Source organism: Bombyx mori, chromosome 14, assembly GCF_030269925.1.
Source record: "Bombyx mori chromosome 14, ASM3026992v2".
Lineage (NCBI taxonomy): Eukaryota > Metazoa > Arthropoda > Insecta > Lepidoptera > Bombycidae > Bombyx > Bombyx mori.
In genome coordinates this window covers 91,381-114,247 of record NC_085120.1, presented here as the reverse complement: position 1 = coordinate 114,247, position 22,867 = coordinate 91,381, and the positions used below count along the sequence as shown (strand labels likewise).

General features: G+C 39.9%; 1 protein-coding gene and 1 long non-coding RNA gene across 3 annotated transcripts; one reads left to right on the top strand and one right to left on the bottom strand.

Moving 5' to 3' along the window:
* Positions 1 to 2,975: 2,975 nt before the first annotated feature.
* Positions 2,976 to 21,391, bottom strand: LOC101736405 (protein toll). Of its 2 annotated transcripts, none has more exons than XM_062671987.1 (7): positions 21,159 to 21,391; positions 16,498 to 17,419; positions 10,479 to 10,654; positions 6,345 to 6,490; positions 6,132 to 6,263; positions 5,658 to 6,041; positions 2,976 to 5,316 (listed from the first exon to the last, which is right to left on the bottom strand). In XM_062671987.1, the coding sequence occupies exons 1-7, from the start codon at positions 21,355 to 21,357 to the stop codon at positions 4,426 to 4,428; spliced, it is 2,850 nt and encodes a 949-aa protein (XP_062527971.1). In that variant the 5' UTR covers positions 21,358 to 21,391; the 3' UTR covers positions 2,976 to 4,425. The 2 variants fall into 2 exon arrangements, with proteins under 2 accessions (XP_062527971.1, XP_062527972.1); XM_062671988.1 differs by lacking the exon at positions 21,159 to 21,391 and adding an exon at positions 20,284 to 20,444.
* Positions 10,650 to 12,003, top strand: LOC134200063 (uncharacterized). Its single transcript, XR_009974802.1, has 2 exons — positions 10,650 to 11,524; positions 11,821 to 12,003. It is a non-coding gene; the product is annotated as an uncharacterized LOC134200063 (long non-coding RNA).
* Positions 21,392 to 22,867: the final 1,476 nt, after the last annotated feature.

Genomic DNA, 22,867 nt, shown 5'->3' with positions numbered 1-22,867 from the left:
CCAAGCGCGTTTGTTGTGCAACTGGTTGTGATTTTTCGTGCCTGATGATACCTTCTTGAATAATGTTTGAGTATATATCGGCCCCAAGTAAAATGTCTACAGGGCGACTTTCATTAAAATCTGGATCAGCCAACGTGATGTTCTCTAAAAACTTCCATGATTTTGGCTTTTTAAATGATCTATTCGGCAAATTGTTTATTAAATTGCGCATAATGAATACATCGGTGTCAAATGTATAATCACTATAAATGGCACTGCACGTGATTCTTATGACGCCTTTGCAATTATTTTCTTTAGCTCCGACGCCGAATATGACCCCTTTGCAGCGGCCACGTGGTATTCGTAGCTTTTGCGCTGCTTTTTCCGTTATCAGGGATGTTTGTGAACCCTGATCAAGGAGTGCTCGCAAAGTTATCAGGGACCCATCGTTTGCTTGCACGTTGATTAATGCTGTGGTAAGCAGAGTTTCTGATACGTCTTCTTGAGACACATGATTGGCGTTAGTGCTACTAGTTTTCTTGCTATCAGCGACGGCTGTGTTTTGCTGCACTGATCTGTTGTTTGATGTCTTTCCGCCCCATTTGTCGTAAGCGTCGTGAAGAAGTGTATTATGATCTGAATTGCAGACGCGGCATCTTTTTCTTGACAAACACCCGTTGCCATGCGTATGCACATTTAGACAATTTTTGCATAATTTATGCTTTGACACTGTTGCCAGCTTAGCCGTTGGTGACAATTGCAAAAATTGATGACAATAGAATATGCCATGTTCATTTGAGTTGCATACTCGACACTTGAATAAATTTGTTTGATTGTTGATTTTGCAATTTGTTTCTTGCGAAATGTCTTGTCCTTGAGTAGGAAATGACTGTTTTATGTTATAATTTGGCTTATGATATTTTGCTCCTGTCGGTTGCTGATATGAACTGTTTGTTCGATTATAAAATTTTTGAAATGAGAGTTCCGGCCGTCTACGCGATGTCTCCATACTAGTAAATTTACCCTCCAAGAAATCTAGGAATTCTTGTAATTTTGGTAGCTCTCTCGGGTTTTTAATGAATGATATATATTCCCTGTACGTCTCGGTATCTAATTTTTGTGCTAAAAGATGTACAATCAAAGGGCTCCAAGACTCCACGTTTACACCTAGGTTTTTTATAGCGTTGAGGCTTTCTAATGTTGTGTCATGTATGCGTTTAATATGGTTAATCGATGGTTGTTGTCCTGTTGGTATGCTCATTAGAATGTCGACGTGAGCGCTGAATATCAGTCTTTCATTATTAAATCTGTGGTTCAATATATCCCAGCATATTATATAATTATCGGAGCTTATTGATAAATGTTGAATCAATTTCTCTGCTTCACCTTTAACCTTTGTTTTAAGGAACTGCATTTTCTGAGCATTCGAAAGAGACGGGTTACTGTGTATAGTTTCCGTAAAAAGATCTTTAAAAGATGTCCAGTTGTGGTAACTTCCGTTGAAAATTGGTATCTCTACTTGAGGAGTGGACTTCTCTCGGTGGGAGACCGAGCACATCTTTTTGTTGACTGCCTTAATAATATCATTAAAAGTTTTTTCAAACTACAAGTACAGAGTATCCTCTTCTTTGTTGTTCGGCCCGAGCTCACTATCCAACTCCCAGTGCGAGGCATCGATCAATGTCCACCGAGATTGAATGTTACGTAGGACATTATCAAACTCCCACTTTTCGGTGATAAGGTCCAAGTTGGTGTTAGCAACAGTATGCTCGAATGCCTTGTAGTTGCTACGTTGTTTTCGCAGCAGCTCATCGGTTTTACTGTTTGTGCCAGTTGATTGAACTGGCAACTGTTGGGATGTTCCGGGAACTGATACTGGTGTTGCTGGCTTTAAAACCGGTGTTGATGGCCTATCATCTTTTGGCTGATAATTGGTTATTACAGCACGGATATGTTCGTATTTGTCTTTAAATATGGTGTACTGGTTGCTAGTATAGTACGAATGAGATTTGATGTATTCTATGCTTAATAGCTTTTTATGATTAAACTGAAATTCCTGCCAGTATTGGTTAAGCGTCTCCAGCCTTCGCCTGAGGTAGTCGGAAGTCTTACGGTCGGAACCATCTTTTTTGAAATTTGTATAAAGCTGCTCTATTGCCTCGAGCAGTTGTTGCTGGGTGTATAGGATATCTTCTATGTTTGTATTTGATGAAACGATCTTACTTGAACTGGACCGCTGGTTGGGGCTGATTTGATTTGATTTGATTTGATTTGAATAATGCTGCTATTTCACACTTATAGTAGCCATTAACGAAGTGTTGATTTAATGCTGCTGTTGAATTGCGCTGGTTTTCTAAGTACAGGTCATCTCACTTTTGAAACTCAGTCACAAAATGTTATATAATTGTTCCACTCGTGATGTCCTTGGTTTTTGATACAAAAAGTGGCTCGAAGGACCATAAAGGTATGTACGGTTTGTCCGCACAACCCTCTGCTGTGATAATGATAACAACTCCGATATTGATTAATTGTTTATTGATAGGAGTATGCTGATTATGATTATTTATATGATAACAATGACATTATGCGAGTACGCGACGCCTTGCTGATGGCGGTACACGAACTGAACGAAAATGAATGACTTTGACGTAAAATGCATCGGTCTGCAATATGATGTGCGCGCTGGCCCTGTACGATACATGACTCGTACAATTTTATTATTATTAAATTATTAATAATAATAAAATGAAATGAAAATCCGGTAGCCGGCAACGATATTGTTGTTGTTGTTTTTAAATTCGCCAATAAGCAGGCAAAGAGCGTAACCTATACAGCCTAGTCTGTCGTAGTTATATATATCTTTTTTTCAATAAATAGCTGGTGTATCTCTTTTTATTGCTTTTTGGGAGTTTTGACGTCAACTCGATGAATAGCACATTGAGTGAGCGTGAATTTCCGCAGACCTTTTATCTTGAAAAAAAAAAAGCAGTCACTGCTATGTTAGCCACAGTTTTATTCCAATGCCTCAATAATCGTGAACAACGATTATTGACGTTTAATACACAAAACAACACCCAATTTATATATTATACATCACAATAAACTATTAAAAAAAACATTAAAATAAAACTTCAAGTGACACTTCACTCGGGTTGCTCCCAAAACTCTCTGATCATCTATACTAATATTATAAAGAGGAAAGATTTGTTTGTTTGTTTGTTTCGAATAGGCTCCGAAACTACTGGACCGATTTGTAAAATTATTTTTCCATTAGAAGCCGACATTGTCCCTGATGAACATAGGCTACTTTTTTTTTATTTTTTTTTATATTTTTTTTTTGGTTTCATGTGTGTTTTAATGTTTCCGAAGCGAAGCGAGGGCGGGTCGCTAGTATGTAATAAGAATAGAGTAATGGTAGGCCATTGAGTTTTTTACTAATGGAATCAATAATATCTAAAAATATTAAATAATTCATGGTTATAAGTATGTAATAATTATTATTACAATATATAAATATTGAATTGAACAAAAATAAACTAAAAAGTCTGTGAATTATAACCATCAGCTATTTTTTTTAATTTGTTGTTCAAGTCACAGACAACTCTTTCGTTTGGCAGCATAAAGGTTTACTATAAGGCTTTCTGGGCTAAGCCCTTTGCCTAATGGCGAATTTAAAAACTATGGCACTCAGTTTTGGGATGTTATCAAATAAGTTTTTTTTTTTTTTGTAAAACAATGCCAGGTTGAAATAAATGTTGATATATAAACTAAACAACGTGAAAAAATAAGGCTTAATTTTTCAAGTACAAATAGTTTTGACATAAAGTTGGCCCACTTTTGGGCATTGTCCTTTGAGTTAACTTTTACGAGATCGAGAAGTTAAAAACTCGCACTCGGCACACAGGACACGGGCGATCCTCGTCCCGGCCCCGCCTCGGGTGGCCGCTAGCTCACTTGGCTTCTCTAATAACGACATTGCCTATACAAGAAGTGATATGAACAACACACAAACTTCACTTGAACGAGTTCGAACCAGATTACACCAAGATTAATAGCAGAGTGAGCTCCGTCATAGAAGCGCGCCGCTCCAGACAAACTTCAACGTTAAATATTGAATTGAAAGAACCTCAAAGTTACTGCGGTCACTGAAGGACATTCAAGTCATTATACCTTATATACATTAAACATAGAGCCCGGAGAGCGCCAAGAGTACTACAGACAGCTGCTGCTGGCCCGCCAACGACACTGCGCGCGGCCGGCTCGTTGCAGCTGCTTTATGCCCGTGTTGCCTGTCTGTTTGTCGCTTGTCTCTGGAGCTCACATTATTGAGATCAGTGGTCTCCCCTGCTGCCACTGCGGTTGCCAGCGACGGCTTTTAACAAATTCCCCGGATATAGAAAGACTGTACTAGAATAAAGTAGTGTTCCAACAAGCAGTCAAACCCCGTCACGCACTCTGCGGGCGTGGCGCTACTTGTAGAGGGGAGCTCTCCGCCTTATTAACGGAGACATCCTCGAACGGGGTGGGGAGCAGGCGCGGGGGCGGCAGGGCTAGCTTTAGTTTGTGCCAGAACCAGGGGTCGGTCCAGAGCAGGTAGGTGTTGATCCTAATGTAGGAGCGCAGCTCGGCGTCGAGAGGCAAGCGGTGCGGCGGCTCGAGGAACAGCAGCACGAGGCGCGGTGTGACGTCACGCAGCGCGGCCGCGTGTGCCTGGCGGAACTCTTGGCGCGCCCACTTGGAGCGCAGGAAGTGCCGCGAGACTACGATGAGGGTGCGGCGCGCCGCTTGCACCGAGGCCGCGATCTGCACGTGGATCCACTCGCCCGGCGGCCAGTCGCGGTAGTGCAGGCACAGCCGGTAGCCGTGCCCCACCTCAAGCCGCTTCACGAGCTCTTCCACCACCGCCTCGTCCTCGTGCGCGTACGATACGAACGCATCGAACCGACGCCCGTCGTCCGGCTCCGGCCGCCGTGGCAGCCAGCCCAGTCGCAGCAGCAGCACCTTAACTCTCAGCCGCATCTCGGGTCGCATCCCGCAGCCGGCTGTAACTGCGACCATCACTGCCAACAAAGCCAGCGCGCTGATCAAAGAGACGGTGACCGTTACAAACGAACTGCATTCAGTGGGATCGTTGATCTGTGCTTCAATTAGAGGGGTCCCGTCGTCACACGTCGCTTGCTCCATGTCGAGCACACACAGTTCGAGGTTCGTCACCAAGTCGTACCCGTGACATGTGCAGTCCAGCGAATTGTTGGCGATCCACAGAGGGACAGTTGATAACTTCGAAGCAGTCGGGCCGTCCAATCTATGCAGAGAGTTGTTTCTCAGGTCCAACTCCTGTCAAAAGGAAATACTGATTTATCAGAGTTCATCTTACATGTACTTGGAGCCGCAGCTTTCATTACTCCATTTCAAGATATGATCCGTTTCGGTGCTTTGTCAACAGTAAGACATGTGTATACTTCTTAAAGTCGGTTTATCAAGAAAGAGCACAGAGCACAGAGACAAGCCTCGACCGAGCTACGCTTCACTGCTGTCTACGTTCCAGAGTGGCAGGGACGAGTCGAGATCACAAATAGCAATAAGAAAGTTAATCTGAGAAGCTTGTCACAACAACACGAGCTACGATGTGAAATCGGGTCCCATTAAATTAATAATTAGAGTCGACCAGTACTCACCAATATCGTGTCGGGCAGATCCTGAAACCGAACGGTCTGGATGTGGTTGTGGGCGAGCATTAAGCGCCACGCGGGAGCCTCTTTGAACTTCAGACGCGATGGCATTTCGTCCAGACCCGCGCCCTCACATGACGCGGTCGCCACCACACCATGCGAGAGGTCAGGGCGTACGGAACAGGTGCAGCCTTCCTGGTCCTCACACAGGCTCGATTCCGCACACTCCAGAGATTCCCGTTCCAACGCGTCCGCTAGTGAACCACGCTCCTCCTCCCTACACAGGAGCTCCACGGAATCTTGTGCTTGAGTGCTGAGGTTCCCGAACGCCAGTGCCGTCCAGTAGTCCAAGCAGTCGCACGGTAAAGTTGCTCTCAATATTATCTTGACCTGAACATAACAATAAAATGATTGCAAGTGAATGATTGCCCGGCGCCAACTTCCTATACTGATGTGCACAAAACCAAGCGTGGGACTGACCGATGCAGATGCCAGGTCGGCGATCACAGACTTGTAGTTCCCCGCGTCGACGGTGAGCTCGCTGACGGGCGTGCCGTTGAAGTTCACGGTCAGCTTTTTGGATCCAGAGCGCTCGTAGTGGAAATCCAGGTACTGTAACAATTGAATAGTTGACTGTTACAGTGGAGAACCGAGCGAGCGACCTTCAGCCGTAGTACCAGGATGGACACTCACCGACAGGGAGGTGATGTTTGTGTAGGAGAGATCGAGAAGACTGAGTTGCTTCATGGAGGTCCGCCAGTCGCTGCACACGTGAGACACACCCGTGTGACCCAGTCTCAGCTCATCCAACTCCGTCAGCGCTTTTAGCGGGGAAGTGCCTGCGAGGGACGAGAGTGATGTAAAAGCTAATTCAAATTCAAATTCAAATTCAAATTCAAAATCATTTACTAAAATAAACCAGACGTGCCATATCTTCATTAGTATACGTTCGTATTTTTATTACCGCAAACGCTGCCGAACTAAGTCTACTCGCTAAAAGTTGCATATATGAGGACCCCACTGCAGCTTGGAATCAACTGTTATACCAAGAAAAACTGTCGAACCCACAAGTTCCAGTGTCTCTCCACTTACAGTAATATTAGTGTCTACTTGTCTAACATTAGGTGTGGTAAATTTTATACATTTTGTTTATTTTGTTATTTAATAACAGATTATTAACACTAAACCAATGTACCACGCGCGAGATAGCATCATTCACATCGTCATAATCTTCCAATTGTCGTTTAATTTTAAAAAATAAGGATGTATCGTCAGCGAATAATACTACCTCCTGACGGGTTTCAATAAACTTTGGTAAATCATTGATTTACACAAGAAATAGGAAGGGACCCAATATGTAACCCTGAGGAACACCCATATTAAGTAAAACACCGGAAGATCTATTTCCTTTAACGTCTACCTTTTGGATTCTTCCGGATAAATAAAATTTAATAAGTTCTAATGAAACGCCCCTAATACCATAATGGTGTAATTTCCTCAACAATGTATTATGCTCAACACAATCAAAAGCTTTAGATAAGTCGCAGAATACTCCAAGGGTATTATGCGACTCTTCCCAAGCCAATATATTTTTAATAAGATCTACACCTGCATCAATAGTTGAACGACCTCTAGTGAATCCATATTGTTTGTTATGAAGCAGGTTATTGGAATTGAAATGGTTCAAAAGTTGTTACAAAATATTTTTTTCAAAAATTTTACTCTATGTAGGTAGTGCTGAAATGGGCCTTATTACAGGGGTCAAAAGTACTACCAGATTTAAACAGAGGTATTATTTTACTATATTTCATTAGATCAGGAAACACACCACAATCAATACAGTCATTAAATATTGTAGCAAGGTAAGGTGCGATTATATCAATAATGGATTTTATAACCTTAATTGAAATTCCCCATAAATCACCTGTTTTCTTAATATTAATGAGCTTGAAATTATCAATTATGTCCTTTATATCAATATTTGTGAACTTAAACTTAACACTGCATTTATCAACATGATCTTGCAGTAATGATTCGGCGACAGTAGGAGATGAAATTAAAGATTTTGTAGTAGAAGCTGGAATATCAGCAAGTAGTAGTCAAAGGCACTAGCCACTTCTTGATGAGAAGTTATTATTCTATCATTGATTTTTAAAGTTAATTCAGCATTGCTGTTTCTAACATTCCCAGTCTCCCTATTAATGATATTCCAAGTCATTTTAATTTTATCAGGTGCATTTTTTATAAGATTGCCTAAGTGCAATGACTTGGCCAATGTACAGACTTTTTTAAACAGCTTGGAATATTTAGACACATACTCATGAAATTACTTAAGATGATTATATGATTTTTCATGATAAAGGTCATATAATCTCTGCCTACTTTTGTAAATTCCAACAGTCGCCCATTCATTGAATGATCTTTTATTATGTAAGATCAGAGTTTTAGAAGTAAAGATGGCACTAAATTCAGAATTAATGACATTAAATAAATCCATGTAATGAACATTAGGATCTTCACTATAACAAACATTCGAAATTTTTGCCAAAACTTTACCTCTAAGCTTCTCCAAACGTCTAATATTAATAGGAACAAACGGTAGCTTTCTTGAACTATTAACATCTGAAACAGATTTAATTTTAAAAGATAAGAATTGTCCACTGTGGTCTGAACTTAAATGATTAATAATGTATTTATGTAAAGGTTTTACATTTGTGAAAATATTATCTATATAGGTTGCCGATGTGCTAGTTATTCTTGTGGGCTCTGAAAATAAATTGCTAAGGTAATATTATTTTAACAATGTTCTAAATCTAATAGTAGCATTTGTATTTTCTAGTAAATTTATATTAAAATCATCACAGATAAAAATATGTTTATTAGAAACAAAAAGCTTTAATAAAACATCTTCCATTATATTTTCAAAGAATCATATTATAACGAATTCGGGGGCCTGTACACACTTACAACAATGAATCGCTCAAGCTCTACACATGCCATTTCAATAATCCGTTCCACAGAGAGGCTCACAATGTCTCTACGTTCCTTACATTTATAATCTTTATTAACAATGATCAGTGAGCCACCTCGTATAGCATTCTCTCTGCAGAAGGAATTCACAACCTGGTGATTTTTAAAATTACAATTTAATTCATATTTTTTAAGCCACTGTTCAGTTACACATAGAACATTGACTTTATTATAATCTAGGAACAAATCAATTTCAAGTTCTTTACCCATTAATATAATTAATTAACTTAACATATCTTGTAAAGTGATTCACTAACAAGTGTAGATATTTCTTTGACGATCTTGAGCTTCCAAAACCTCCAATGGTGTCTATAGAGATTATTTCAAATGGCTTTTTAGCTGGGCCTAGATGAGACATAAAACCAAATTTATGATGACTTCTTGATTTATTTTTTATACAAGTTTCACAGCTTCTACTAATTTTCTTAATATTGTTCATCAAATTTTTGGCCGTATAGTGTGGACTTATTGTCTTCTGCATTTGACTTATTCCGATGTGGCAAAAATTTTTATGTACCTACTTCTTTTAGGAGTTTGATACTAAATTCTTCTGAAATAATATTTTTTTCTTTATTTCTGACCTTTCTTAAGTATACTTGGTGTTTTTCAATTAATTTATTCTTATTTCTTCATTTTTATTTTGATCTATTAAAATATCTTGCAATTTAACACAAGATGTTCGCAACTTTTAACAGTTCATCTGTATTTTTGTCCGATTCTAATACTGGATTCCTGCTTAGACAATCTGCTTCCAAGTTTTTCTTTCCTGGAGCATATTTTAGTTGAAACTCATATTGCGATAGGTAATATGTTAAATCCCCTAACTCTTCGTCTGTTCTAGATTTCAAATTCATGTTTTCTAGTGGTTTGTGGTCTGAATAAACTGTGAACGATTTACCTATCAACCAGTGTTGCCAGTATCTCACAGCTTCTTTGATAGCTAAGCATTCCAAGTATATTGCTTTTTTTTTCTTTTGAGATTCATTAATATAATAACGCGTTTAGGGTGCTGGTGGTGCTGCCCCGCTTTTGTAGCGCATCAGGAATGTTTGCAGACGCGTACATAGATTGTTTTTACGCTACCATGCGTAAGAGGTGTGCATCTCTGGTAAGCAGAGTGAGGGCCAGCTCCAACAGTATCCTGAGCATGATCGCAAGCAGGCTGGACTGTGTATACATGGGTCGCTGTGGTGCCATCTCCCATGGGATCACCGATACATGTTCACATATGTCTTTTTGAGCATATTCATAATTTTTAGTTACACTGTCCAAATCTGTTTTCATTGAATTTATTTGTGAGGTTAACTTTTCTATTTCTAACTCATGATTGTGATGAACATGTTGTAATTCTTCAAGTGAACTATTTAGTTTTGTGCGCAGTGCTTTTCGGTCTTTGCATATAGTTTTTATATAATTAATAGATTCTCTAGGTTTTAATAGTTGCTCCGTTTTATTTATAAACTTATTTAACTTAGAATATCTCTTATACTTTTTCTTACTAAGAACTAATCGAGAGGAATGTGTACTATCGGAGTCACCACCAGTCAAATCTATTGTAGGTATGTCACACTGAGAAGTGGCGATCACTGTTCCCGAAGCTGGTTCACTCTCGATCAGTTCCGAGTACAGGCTCTGTGTTTTTTGGGCTTTTAGATTTATTATCTCTAACTGTAAATTAGAGATACAATCATGTGCCTCAGAAAGTTTGACTTTCAGTTCAGCTGAGAGTTGGAGCGACTCAACATACTCACCGCTTTCATGATGAAAGTATATTACGAGAAAAGGAATGAGGCTCACCGGAGCCGACGTGTGCGTTGGAGTTGCCGGGGCAGAGGTCCATGAGAGTCGGGTTGTCTGACAAGCTCAGCACCTGGAGGGAGACCAGTGTACCCAGCGCACCGACGGCTTCGACCTTCAACTTGTTGTTCGATAAATTTAATTTCTTCAGAGATGTGATTTTGCTGAATAAATTCCTGAAACAAAAGACATTGTCCCATCAATATCATCAAATTGACAATTCGCAGCAGCGCTATTCACGCTCATGTAGTATATTAACACAATAAAATGAAAGAAAATAGCTTTATTTCATTCCACAATAATTAGATAGAATTTAATTCATTTGGTATTTAATAATGATATTACTAGAGGAAGCGGTATACCTAGGAAGAAATGGATGGATTGCGTGAAACACGATATGTGTAAGAGGGGAGTGAGCGAACTAAATGGTATATGACAGAGGAGTATAGAGGGAGAAAGCATGTTGCGCCGACTCCAGGGGACTGGGAGAAGGGCAGGAGAATGAAATGAATTATATTACTAAATAGCATCTGAAGTGAACACCCTCAGGGCAAAAGCCTCCTCCAAAGAATTCCATTTTTCCCTAATCTTTAGCAGTGGTCATCCAGTCTCTTCCTGCTTTGGATACAATCTCGTTCTGCCACCGGGCTATTTCTTCCGCCATGCGGTCCTTTGCATTTTGTGGTGTTAATTGTCCACGGAGTGTCACCGTATCTCCCAGCCATGGCCAGCCCATTCCATTTGTAACTTTGAGAGAAGAACCCTTCCCTTTTTTTACAAATATCAAATGCAGCAGATATTGAAGGCATAACCCCCCCTCCCTCTTCGTTTATAGTCTTCGATCAACAATAGTAACTAGTTTCGGGTCAGTGCATAAAATCCGTCTCGTCAAATAACAGCGCACTTGAAATGTGAGCTCTTATTTTGTTTAGTTCACTTCAAACACAGCCAATGTCAACCCGTCTCACAATACCGCAGTGTGTATTCAAAAGTTGCAAAAATAAGGCCCGAAAAAGCAATTTAACGGCCGGAATATCTTACTTTCGGTAAGTACATGAAGTATAAACTATATTGTAAGCTTTAAACTTATAAATAATATTAAATTTTGAACAAAATTACCGATTTTTAACCACCGCTACAAATGTTGGCCAAGGCTCGGCCAACACATGGACAAACTTTTGCTTAACAGAACAGTAAATGCATGGAGTAGATTTGTGTGGTAATAATTTTTTAAAATTTGTTAGCAGCACTTCAAAATTAGTTGGTTAAAATTGGTTAATGCTGCTTTTGTGTCTGTTTGTTAGACTCTCATTAGATACTTAGCTTTCCATTTTTATTTTAGCTTTCCTAGCAATCACGTGTGCAGAATGGATCTCGATTGTCGCCAGAGAAACAAGAGATGACTTTTATAAGCCAGCTAAGATCTTCGCTTATTGACACTGGACATCTTTGCCTTCCGTGCTCACGGCTACTGAAACGTGGCCGAAACATTGTAATAAAAATACCACGCTTGAAACCGTTTAAACGTTGTTTTATTATGTGCACTGGTCGCGAAAACTTAAAAATATATATTACACAAAAACGTAACGCTAATAAAATAATAAGTAATGTATAGATACTAACAAACATACATTTCCAAAACATAAAAAGTAAACAACTAAACTTTTACTTTAATTCATTAATAAATTATTTTAGTGTTAAGCGCGACTCCCTTACCTCCTGTAGTAAATACAAATCGGCATTTCAAGAAGCAAAAATAAATAAAGCAAAACGATGTTAGTTCTCAGAGCAATTAAGGAAAAAGTTACTTTATTTGTTGCTAGTTAAGATTGATTTAACATTAAAAGTTGTTTAAAATATGTCTTTTTATTGGTAAGTGACAGGAGTAATTTATTGCTTTGCTCGTTTTATGTGACGAATGATCGTAAGTATTAGATAATGTTTTGGAGATTTGTGACTTTATTACTAGGTGCCATAGTTGTTATTAGTTTGAACGTAAAAGTGTTTCAAAACTTTTTTCTCCGTTTGTTAGTAAACGAATGTAGCTATATAAGTATATATTCACGCGGACAGTTTTTGCTTTAATTTTGTACGTATCCCTTTATCTAGTTACTATTGTTGATCGAAGTTTATAGTACTAAGTCCATGACCTCCGTGCACTCTTTTAAAAGCTTATATATTAGTTGAGCTTATATATTAGCTTGAGTCCCTATGTGACCATTTGAGTCACCGCCCAACAGTAATGCCTCCTTTGAAGGTATTTGTTGTTGATGGTCACGTCACAGCCGGAGTCCCGCAAGGCTCCGCCCTCTCCCCGTTACTATTCAGTTTGTATATTAACGATATACCCCGGTCTCCGGAGACCCATCTGGCGCTCTTCGCCGATGACACCGCCATCTACTACTCGTGTAGGAAGAAGGCGTTGCTTCATCGACGACTTCAGACCGCAGCTACCACCATGGGACAGTGGTTCCGGAAGTGGCGCATCGACATTAACCCCACGAAAAGCACAGCGGTGCTCTTCAAAAGGGGTCGCCCTCCGAACACCACGCTGAGCATCCCTCTCCCGACTAGGCGCGTCAACACCCCCGCCCCCGCCGTTCGCCCAATCACGATGTACGACCAGCCCATACCGTGGGCCCCGAAGGCCAAATATTTAGGCGTCACCCTCGACAGTAGGATGACATTCCGCCCCCACATCAAGACGGTACGCGATCGTGCCGCCTTCATCCTAGGACGTCTCTACCCGATGATATGTAGGCGAAGTAAAATGTCCCTTAGAAATAAGGTGACACTCTACAAAACTTGCATACGCCCCGTCATGACCTATGCAAGTGTAGTGTTCGCTCACGCGGCCCGCATACACTTAAAATCCTTTCAAATTATTCAATCCCGTTTTTGCAGGATAGCCGTCGGAGCCCCGTGGTTCGTCAGGAACGTCGACCTCCATGACGACCTGGACTTAGAGTCCATCAGTAAGTATCTGCAGTCGGCGTCCATGCGCCACTTCGATAAAGCGGCACGACACGAGAACCCTCTCATCGTGGCCGCCGGTAACTACATTCCCGATCCTGCGGACAGAATGGAAAGCAGTCGACGTCGCCCTAAACACGTCATCTCGGATCCTCCTGATCCACTAACGGTGCTTTTAGGTACTTCAAGCACCGGTCACCGTTCTCGTCGAACCCGTCGCTTGCGACGAAGGGCTCGACGAGTAAATTAACTCTCAGCCTCTGAAATAGCCGCTAGGGCTATCAGCTTAGGTAGGAAAAAAAAAAAAAAAAAAAAAAAAAAAAAATGTTGATGGTCGTCCAAAGTTGTCCAAAAGTTGTCTATTTCTGCTCTGCTACAACCCGCCTGGAGAACAACAACTTGTCGTCAATTCGAGTTACCTCTAGGGTGCTATCTAGGTGTTCGGCCTTGACAGCGATTGGTACATCATTTCTTCCATGCCTGGCGCCTACGTACATTAGTTTGTAACCCCCTCCGCTTCTGCGTACTTTTCCACCAGTCCATCTGGTATTTTGAAGATAAGCGATATCTACTATTCTACGCTTGAAGAATGAAGTAAGTTCTCAGTCCTCGTATATTGCGCGTCGTTTCGCGGCGACGTCCTATCCGTTACCCTCACCTATTTTATAACCTTTTTGTATCTAACTGCTTACTATAATAGAAACTTGGAGAGTTTTTTTTGGGTTTATTAAAGTGGTCGAGACCTGAAGAACAACGGCCGGTGCGGCCGTATCAAGCGGTGCGACCACCAGCAGTGATTACACTAAATATGATTTGACGAATTTGATTGATTGTTGTTACACGATCGTCCTCCGTCGTAGAACTTATTCGTGAACATTTGTTAAGGTAGAACAATTGGTACCTGCCTGCGGGATCCGAGCACCGACATCGCGACATCGTGGTGGCGTCGCTCGATGCGAATTGTTAGAAACATTATATTTATTAATAACGTCATTTAAATGAACGAGCTTAAATAAAGTAAATTATCAATAATGATAGTTTTCCTCTTCCATCTTTATATATGTTTGTTTGAGATATGTGTTTTTGTACAAAATAATTTAATTTATTTGAAAACGTAAGAAATCCTAAATTTAAACACACTCTTCAAGTACTAAATCAGAGATTGACGGTTTATTAGAAAAATGTTTATTGTATGGCCATTAAAATTTATAATCGTTTATCTGATATTTTCAAGGTCAAAAAGGATCGACAATTCAAAAACAATGTTTTAGATTTTTTTTAAGGAAATTTTATTATGACATTGATGATTAGATCTATTATTTTATGATTTTAATGGATTATGAATGTAATTAAATTCTTTATGACTATAACTTATGAATATTATATTATACATTGATATGTTAGTAATCTTCAGTTAATTCTATATTTATTTTATACTAGCGACCCGCCCTCGCTTCGCTTCGGAAACTTTAATTTATTATTTATTTCTCCACTATTTAATGAATGTTATTATACATATAAATCTTCCTCCTCAATCACTCTATCTATTTAAAAAAACCGCATCAAAATCCGTTGCGTAGTTTTAAAGATTTATGCATACATAGGGATATAGGGACAGAGAAAGCGACTTTGTTTTATACAAGATGGGCCAAAAGAAATTTTCCTATTGGAAGATGCTCTTATTTTTGCAAAAGGCTGCCAATGTCAAATCTATTTACTGATCTGATCTATCTGAAGCTGTACACTTCCCAAGAACGCTTCTGCGTTCTAATCGTGTCTATTTTTTTGTTCGAGAACGCCGCTGGTCAAACGACAACAATGAACGGTGCGTGCTATAGGGCCAATTAGGACTGGTGGACATGTGGTTCCAACAGGACGGAGCAAGGGCACACACTGCGCGAGCCACAACCGATATTCTGAAGGCGGCGTTCCCGGGTCACCTCATCTCTCGTTTTGGCGATTTGCACTGGCCCGCAAGATCGCCCGATTTAACCGTTCCAGACTTTTTTGTGTGGAAGAAAATAAATTTTAATAACTTTAAATTGAAAATAGTAAAAAAAAAATATATTTTATTTTAAAAAAAGCGTGGGGTGCTTTTTAAGATATTATTGAAATAATAATTCTTCTACTCATATCTGTCAGAAAAATATTTATAACTAATAACACCATGCACGTCGTCGTCGCCTGAATGATAAGACGTCCGGTGCATTCGTATCTAGCGATGCACCGGTGTTCGAATCCCGCAGGCGAACCACTTAACATCAGGTGGGCTGTGAGCTCGTCCACCCAAGTAAGCAATAAAAAAAAAATGCACCTCACGCTTTTTTAAAAATAAAATATATATTTTTTTACACTATTTTCAATGTAAATTTATGATTCAAGTAAGAACAAGCTGGAATTTTATAATACCGTCATATATGTCACATGCCTCTAGCAAATAAATCATTTGATTTGAATTGAATTGAAAACATTATTGTAAATGAGTTGCTGATTCCATTCTACACTATAGTCATGAAACTGTTAGGATCATTTTATTTAAAAAGAGACGTAAAATTAATAACAAACTCTTTCGAAGTATGATTACAATATATTTATTTAACTAGATCCAATCCTCATACCTATCATTTATGTAAATATTATTATTAAAATAGTCAGACTATTAACTTGTAGAATAATTCATGACTTATAGTTTCATAACTTCTGTTCACGTGATACGCACGCTAGGCGACCGCGACCGCACAAAAAAAATGGCGGATTTTGTCACCGATTGAGCGGAGCTACAAACAACTATTATTATAATTTGAAGGCAGAACCAGGACGATTTCTGAAAGTGTAGCGGATTAGGCAATTTATGCATTTTAAGTAAAGCGAAGATTATGTGAAATTGTAGTAATACCTAAAAGGGAGTATAACTAAGCAGTGCTTGGATTTTTCGACGAAAGCCAAAATAATATACCGGGCTTCTTATCATTTAGGCCACGATGACTTTTTTATCATTACGAACAATATCACCTAAATTATCGAACGCATATAACAGTCTTCTTACCTAGGCAAGCTTTCAATTAGGTTATTTTCAAAGTCCACAATTGTCAAATTCAATGTATCTCTGAATAAATCTTCTGGTAAGAGCCGCAAGGCACAGTTCCTCATACTCAGTAAATTGAGAAAGGTCACGTCTCTGAGTAATCCTAAGGGCAGCGTTAAGGACAATTCCGCGACCTTCAGCGTACGGAGCTGACGGCACCGGGACACCCAGCCCTCGGGCAACGCCAGCTCCGACAGCTGGACCCCGTGCAACTGCAGCGTAGTTATATTAGAGCAGCCAGACCACGACTTCGAATCTTTCCACGAGAACAACTGCAACTCCTGCAGGGAGGACGGTCTGGATTCCGGCGGGAAGTTCGTCTCATACCCATTCAAGATGACCGTCCGAAGCTCCACCAAGCGTCGCGCATTCATGGAGATCGCATGCTCGGCGTGAATTCGAACATGCATTAAGTGACTGAAGTGATTCAAGTCATAGTGTGTCATTCCGACATTTATTAATTTTAATATTTCTATTTGACGAGGGAAATGGACTACATCATCTGAAGACAGATTCACGTTTATTATCCGCAAAACTTTCAGTTGCACTAAAGAGAGCAGGGCGCCGGTCTCGAGCTGCAGATGCGGTGCTCCGGTCCCGTCCAGGTCGAGGCCGGCGAGGTGCTGGAGGCCGCGCAGGTGCCGCGCGGACAGAGAGCTGAGCGGCGGATCTTCGAGGGAGAGACGGTCGAGCACCGTGACATTGAGGGCGGCGAGACCGTCCAGCAGCGAGCCCGCTCCGACGCCGCAGCCGCGCACCCGCACGCTCGGGACGCGCGCGCCACCAACGAACGACGGCATCCCCGCACTAGCCAGCGTCACTCCCTCGGGACACTCCAGCTTCACGAACTGAGCCTCCGAGAACTCGATGACCACTTGCAGCCCTGGAAACGTAGGGGAAGCATGAGACAGACTGCAGTGTTTGCATGTGCTTAATGTATCGATATTAGATGCTTGGTGACTGCGAGATGATATTCCCAAAGCTAGCAAAACGCTCAACCTGGACCGACCTTAGCACACAACATACATTATATTATAATTACTGAATTATGTATATAGAACAAAAACGAAATTACCTAATTTTACCATTTATCCATGACATTTTTTTATATTAAACTTCTTTAAGCGCATTGAGAGTAAAGGGGAATGCCCATTTCAGGCCCAGAGCGGACAATAGATTAAAGAAAAAATACTTAGTGCATTAAATTTGTCATAAATAAATATGCATTTACTTTCTTCCAAATAAGCGCCACTACAGTTTACAATAAGTAGTTTAAAAAAAGTAACTCTATTGAAAAAACAAGGTTTTTGATTTTGGCGGGAAAAATATTGCCAGCATCGAAACCTTTTACGTACCTATTAAGTAAACATTTTAAGTATATAAATAAATCATTTTAAGTATTATCATTAATCAATCGATTTTAATCGATTATAAGCACATAAATTAACATCAAAGACATACCCATTGGACTTTAACTTGTAACTATACTTGAGACCCTAGAACTTATATCTCAAGGTGGATGGCGCATTTATGTTGTAGATGTCTGTGGGCTCCAGTAACCACTTAACACCAGGGTTGCTGTGAGCTCGTCCACCCATTTAAACAATTAAAAAAAAACGTTACCAGTATTGTTATTTAAATATGTACAACTAAAACAAAAACATAAAAAATATAAAAATAATGTGTACTCGTAAAAAAAAAAAAAAAAATTAATTAATTATCGGTTATTTAAAAAAATAATCGATGTATAACTTTCATGTAATTATTTTTCTTTATACTCACAACACTGAATTTAATCTCACTGACTTTAAGATAGGCTATAAGGTCTTGTAACCATTGGCCGTAAATAAATAAAAAAAATCTCACTGACTGACACTTCGCTTGCTGCTTGTGCTTGCGTTCAAAATGGATGTATTTTACTTTTATCAATAACGTTTCATACTACGACTGAAAAACATTGTGTGAATTGTGATTTTAACCTGACCGAGATTTAAAACCGTGTATATGCTCTCCTGTGCTATTTTTAGATGATTTACTGATTGTGTATGAAGATGAAGAAAACATAGATATTTAAAGAAGTATGTGTGTGTTTTTTATACCCTAATAATTACAATTGGATAAAGATACATTAGGAACATCTTAAACACTAAGAAAAGAAAAGTTCTTGGAGTATCTCACAATCCGACACTTATTTATATAGAAATTTAACCTCAAAACGAATTTTTATTTTTATTATATTTTTTATAATAGTGTCGTCAATTTCAATATATTTTTTAGATATCCAATACATTTAAGAATTTGAATCAGTCCATTTTTATAGTAATATTTGAAGTCCATCTTGGGCACTAGCACTATGGAGAGTGGGCATTCCCCTTTAAATCGCGACAGATTCGTTACGGCTAGAGAGAAAAGATAGAATTTAGGAAGAGTGAGAGTGAGAAAATGGACAGTTCGTCTTCGGAACCAGTCGACCGTGGAGCGCGGTAGGTCGTTATTGCTATCATTAACAGTGGAGATCACGCGCTACCTTTAATTCTTTCGGTGGTGATTTTAATATTAATTTCGCATTCCCTGAGTCGCAACCACTTGTCGATTTTTTACAAGAATAATTAAATTTAAGGATGAATAATGAACCGAACATTCCAACAACTCGATCGAGAACCATAGATGATATTTTCTATCGATATTTGGAAAATATGCATGCAATAAACTTAGTAATAACATACGGTATCAACTGCGGCATCAACAGATGCTTCTGGCGATACGTCGGGAATAAACTAAAATTATATTTTACTAGAGGTCCCGCAGTAGTCGAAATTCGACTATAATTAATTGGAACTGTTAGTTTGTACACTATTATGATTGTATTTTAAACTTCTATATTCACAAATTTCGCCAAGGCTCAACTATAAATTTTTTTTAAATAAAGACAAACAATATTTAATCTATTCTCAATTTGACCTCAGACGTCAAGAACAAAAGTTTGACAATAAATAGTATGCATGCGTGTGTGCGTCAAATACATGGTATGTAGTGTGTGTAATGTTTTCTTTATTGATTTAATGTATCTTTTATGCATTATTTTAAAAAATTATTAGCATTGTGCACTTCTTCTCTAAATTCTCTATAAGCGTGGAAAATTTCATACTCCTCCGTCCGCGCAATTTTCGTAAAAAGGGATACAAAGTTTTTGCTTCACGTATTAATATATAGATTAAACAATTCGTATTCATATTTTTTTCAGTTGCATGAAATCGGAAAAAACGCGCACATTTTTGCGCACCTGAGTATATACTAGGTTTTTTTTTTTAATTGCATGGATGATTTGACGGGCTCACAGCCCACTTGGTGTTAAGTAGTTTACGGACCCCGTTGACAGCTACAACCTAAATGCCGCCACCCACCTTGAGATATGAGTCCTAAGGCCTCAGATCCCTGCCCAGCAGCAGCTGCCCCACCCTTTAAACCGAAACGTATTACTGCTTCACGGCAGAAATAGGGAGGGTGGTGGTACCTACCCGTGCAGACTCAAAAGAGGTGCTACCACCAGTAGAACAGGTAAGTTTCTATTGCTTTGCGGACAAAAGCTCAGGTTCACCACAAATATTTAAAAAGGAGGATTTTTCAATTTGTGACAAAATGTTATTAGATCGTGTAAAAGCTTTTTCGTATTATTATAATTTAAAAGTAAGTTTATTTATTTATTCATTTTTATTGCCTTTGTAGGCAGACGAGAATACGGCCCACCTGATGGTGAGTGGTTACTGTCGCTCGTGAACTGCAGCAATGCTGGAGGCAGATCTAAGCCGCTGCCTACCGCTTAATACTCTCCACAAGCCTCCTTTGAAGAAGGACATGTCACAGCGCTCGGGAAACACCGTGGAGGGGAGCTCATTCCAAAGCCGGATGGTACGTGGCAAAAATATCTCTGGAAAAGCACTGTGGATGAACGTAGTGGCTCCAGGTAGTATGGATGAACTCTACTCCGGTGGCGGGCGGTACGATGGTAAAAACGAGATGATGGTATCATCTTTAACATTCCCCAGAGCACTCCCTCTACTCATTGTTTTCATATTTATTTTCAATCTAACGAAGAAAGTTGATTTTGAAATTTTATTATAAAAAAATAGGAAAATGCGTCACAAGTCGAGAAAGAAATTCATGAAGTATTTACCTACTCATGGCAGTGTTGGTGAGAGCAGCAAAAACTTGCGCCAGCGTTTTAAGTTCAAGAGGTTTGAAAAGTGTAGCAAGATCGATGTATGTAGGTACTGCTCCCAGTTACAACATGGCTGAAGAGTTAGAGGCACACCACAAAACGGAATGTCCAATGAAGCTTAGTTCTTGGGTGCCACAGAGACTTCTCAAACTGATCTGAATAAATCGTGTACTCATTTGCGATCCCCTATTAAAAAGCAATAAAAAACCCAACATTTAAAAAAAAAGATTGAACATTTGCAATGATATCTGTAGTAGTCGACCAGTAGTCGATGAGCCTACTAGCAATAGTAGCAAGAGACAGAATCAACGGCAGGAATTGATCGACAGGAAGGGTGCGGTTGTTCATGATGATAAAGCCCGACCACACGTATCTGTGGGGCCAGCGCGGCACGGGTACTTACCGCTTACACTGAACGTTGCTCTGTCCGTGTCTGGTAGCTTCACCACCGGCCCCACGGGAGCGCAGAGGGCGGGCAGCACGCAGCGAGGGCCGCCGCCCTCCGCGCCGCGCACCAAAACGCACAGCACAGCAACGAGCCAGCCACCTCCTCGCGGTGCTATGAAATGTCGCGCACTTTTGTATGTCACCCCGAAATTCATTCTATAAGAGCGCAGTAACGGCCGCTCGCGAGTGTTATTGCGGCCACATTGAGCTGAGGCGGTGAGAACAACGTGAGCGGGTCGCGGTGCGCCCCCGCGTGTGCGTCCATACGCCTTCATTCAAATAAGTAAAATCGTTTTAAAGTACTCGGTACATGTAACTATTTACTTACGCTGTTATTTTTTTATTTTTTTTATTTATTTATTTCATTTACATCAGATTTTGCATCCATACGAGGGCTGCACTAAAAGTATCGGGAATGGAATATTTCCACTGTTCCTGTCATATTAAAATCTTTTTAATTGAAAACTCCTTGGTTTTAAAAATCGAATACCATTTAATTATTTGAAAAAAGATTCTCGGTCTTGTCACGAGGTTTTGTCAAACTTGTTTAGTCGTTGAGAAAATAGAATTGACTCGAGAAAATTCAAGAGCGATGATTTATTATGACTTTCGAAGTGGGTAAACACAAAAACAGTGTGTTGACCGGATGATTTCTGCATTTGGTGATGAAGCCCCATCCAAAACCACAATTTATCGCTGGTTTGCTGAGTTTCAACGTGGACGTGTCAAGCTCAGTGATGATCCCCGTCAAGGTCGTCCAAAAACTGCAGTCACCCAAGAAAACGTTGATGCTGTGCGTAAGCTGATTGAGGACGATCGACATGTGATATACCGCGAAATTCAGGCAACTTTAGACATTGGCATGAGTCAAATACAAATAATCTTGCATGAACAATTAGGTGTAAAAAAGTTGTTTTCCCGATGGATACCGCATTCGCTCTGTGAAGAGCAAAAAGCGGCTCGCGTTACTTGGTGCGTCAGAACTCTCGAAAGATTCCACACAGGATCCTCAAAATGCTGTATACAACATTGTATCAGGTGACGAATCCTGGATATACGCGTACGAACCCGAAACAAAAAACCAGTCACGAGTTTGGGTGTTCGAAAATGAGTTAAAGCCAACAAAAATTGTTCGTTCACGGAGTGTTGCAAAAAAAATGGTGGCCACGTTTGTCTCCAAAACTGGCCATGTTACGACTATGCCACTTGAGGGACAAAGAACGGTTAATGCAATATGGTATACTAGCATTTGTTTGCCACAGGTCGTTTCTGAACTCCGTAAAGAGAACTGCAACCGCCGCATCATCCTCCATCACGACAATGCGAGTTCTCACACCGCGCACAGAACAAAAGAGTTTTTAGAGCAAGAAAACATAGAATTATTAGACCATCCGCCGTACAGCCCCGACCTAAGCCCTAATGATTTCTATACTTTCCCTAAAATAAAGAATAAATTGCGTGGACAGAGATTTTCATCACCTGAAGAAGCTGTGGACGCCTACAAAACGGCCATTTTGGAGACCCCAACTTCCGAATGGAATGGTTGCTTCAATGATTGGTTCCATCGTATGGAAAAATGTGTCAAATTTCGCGGAGAATACTTCGAAAAGCAATAAATACATTTTTAAATAGTAATGTTGTGTCACTTCGTTAATTCCCGAAATT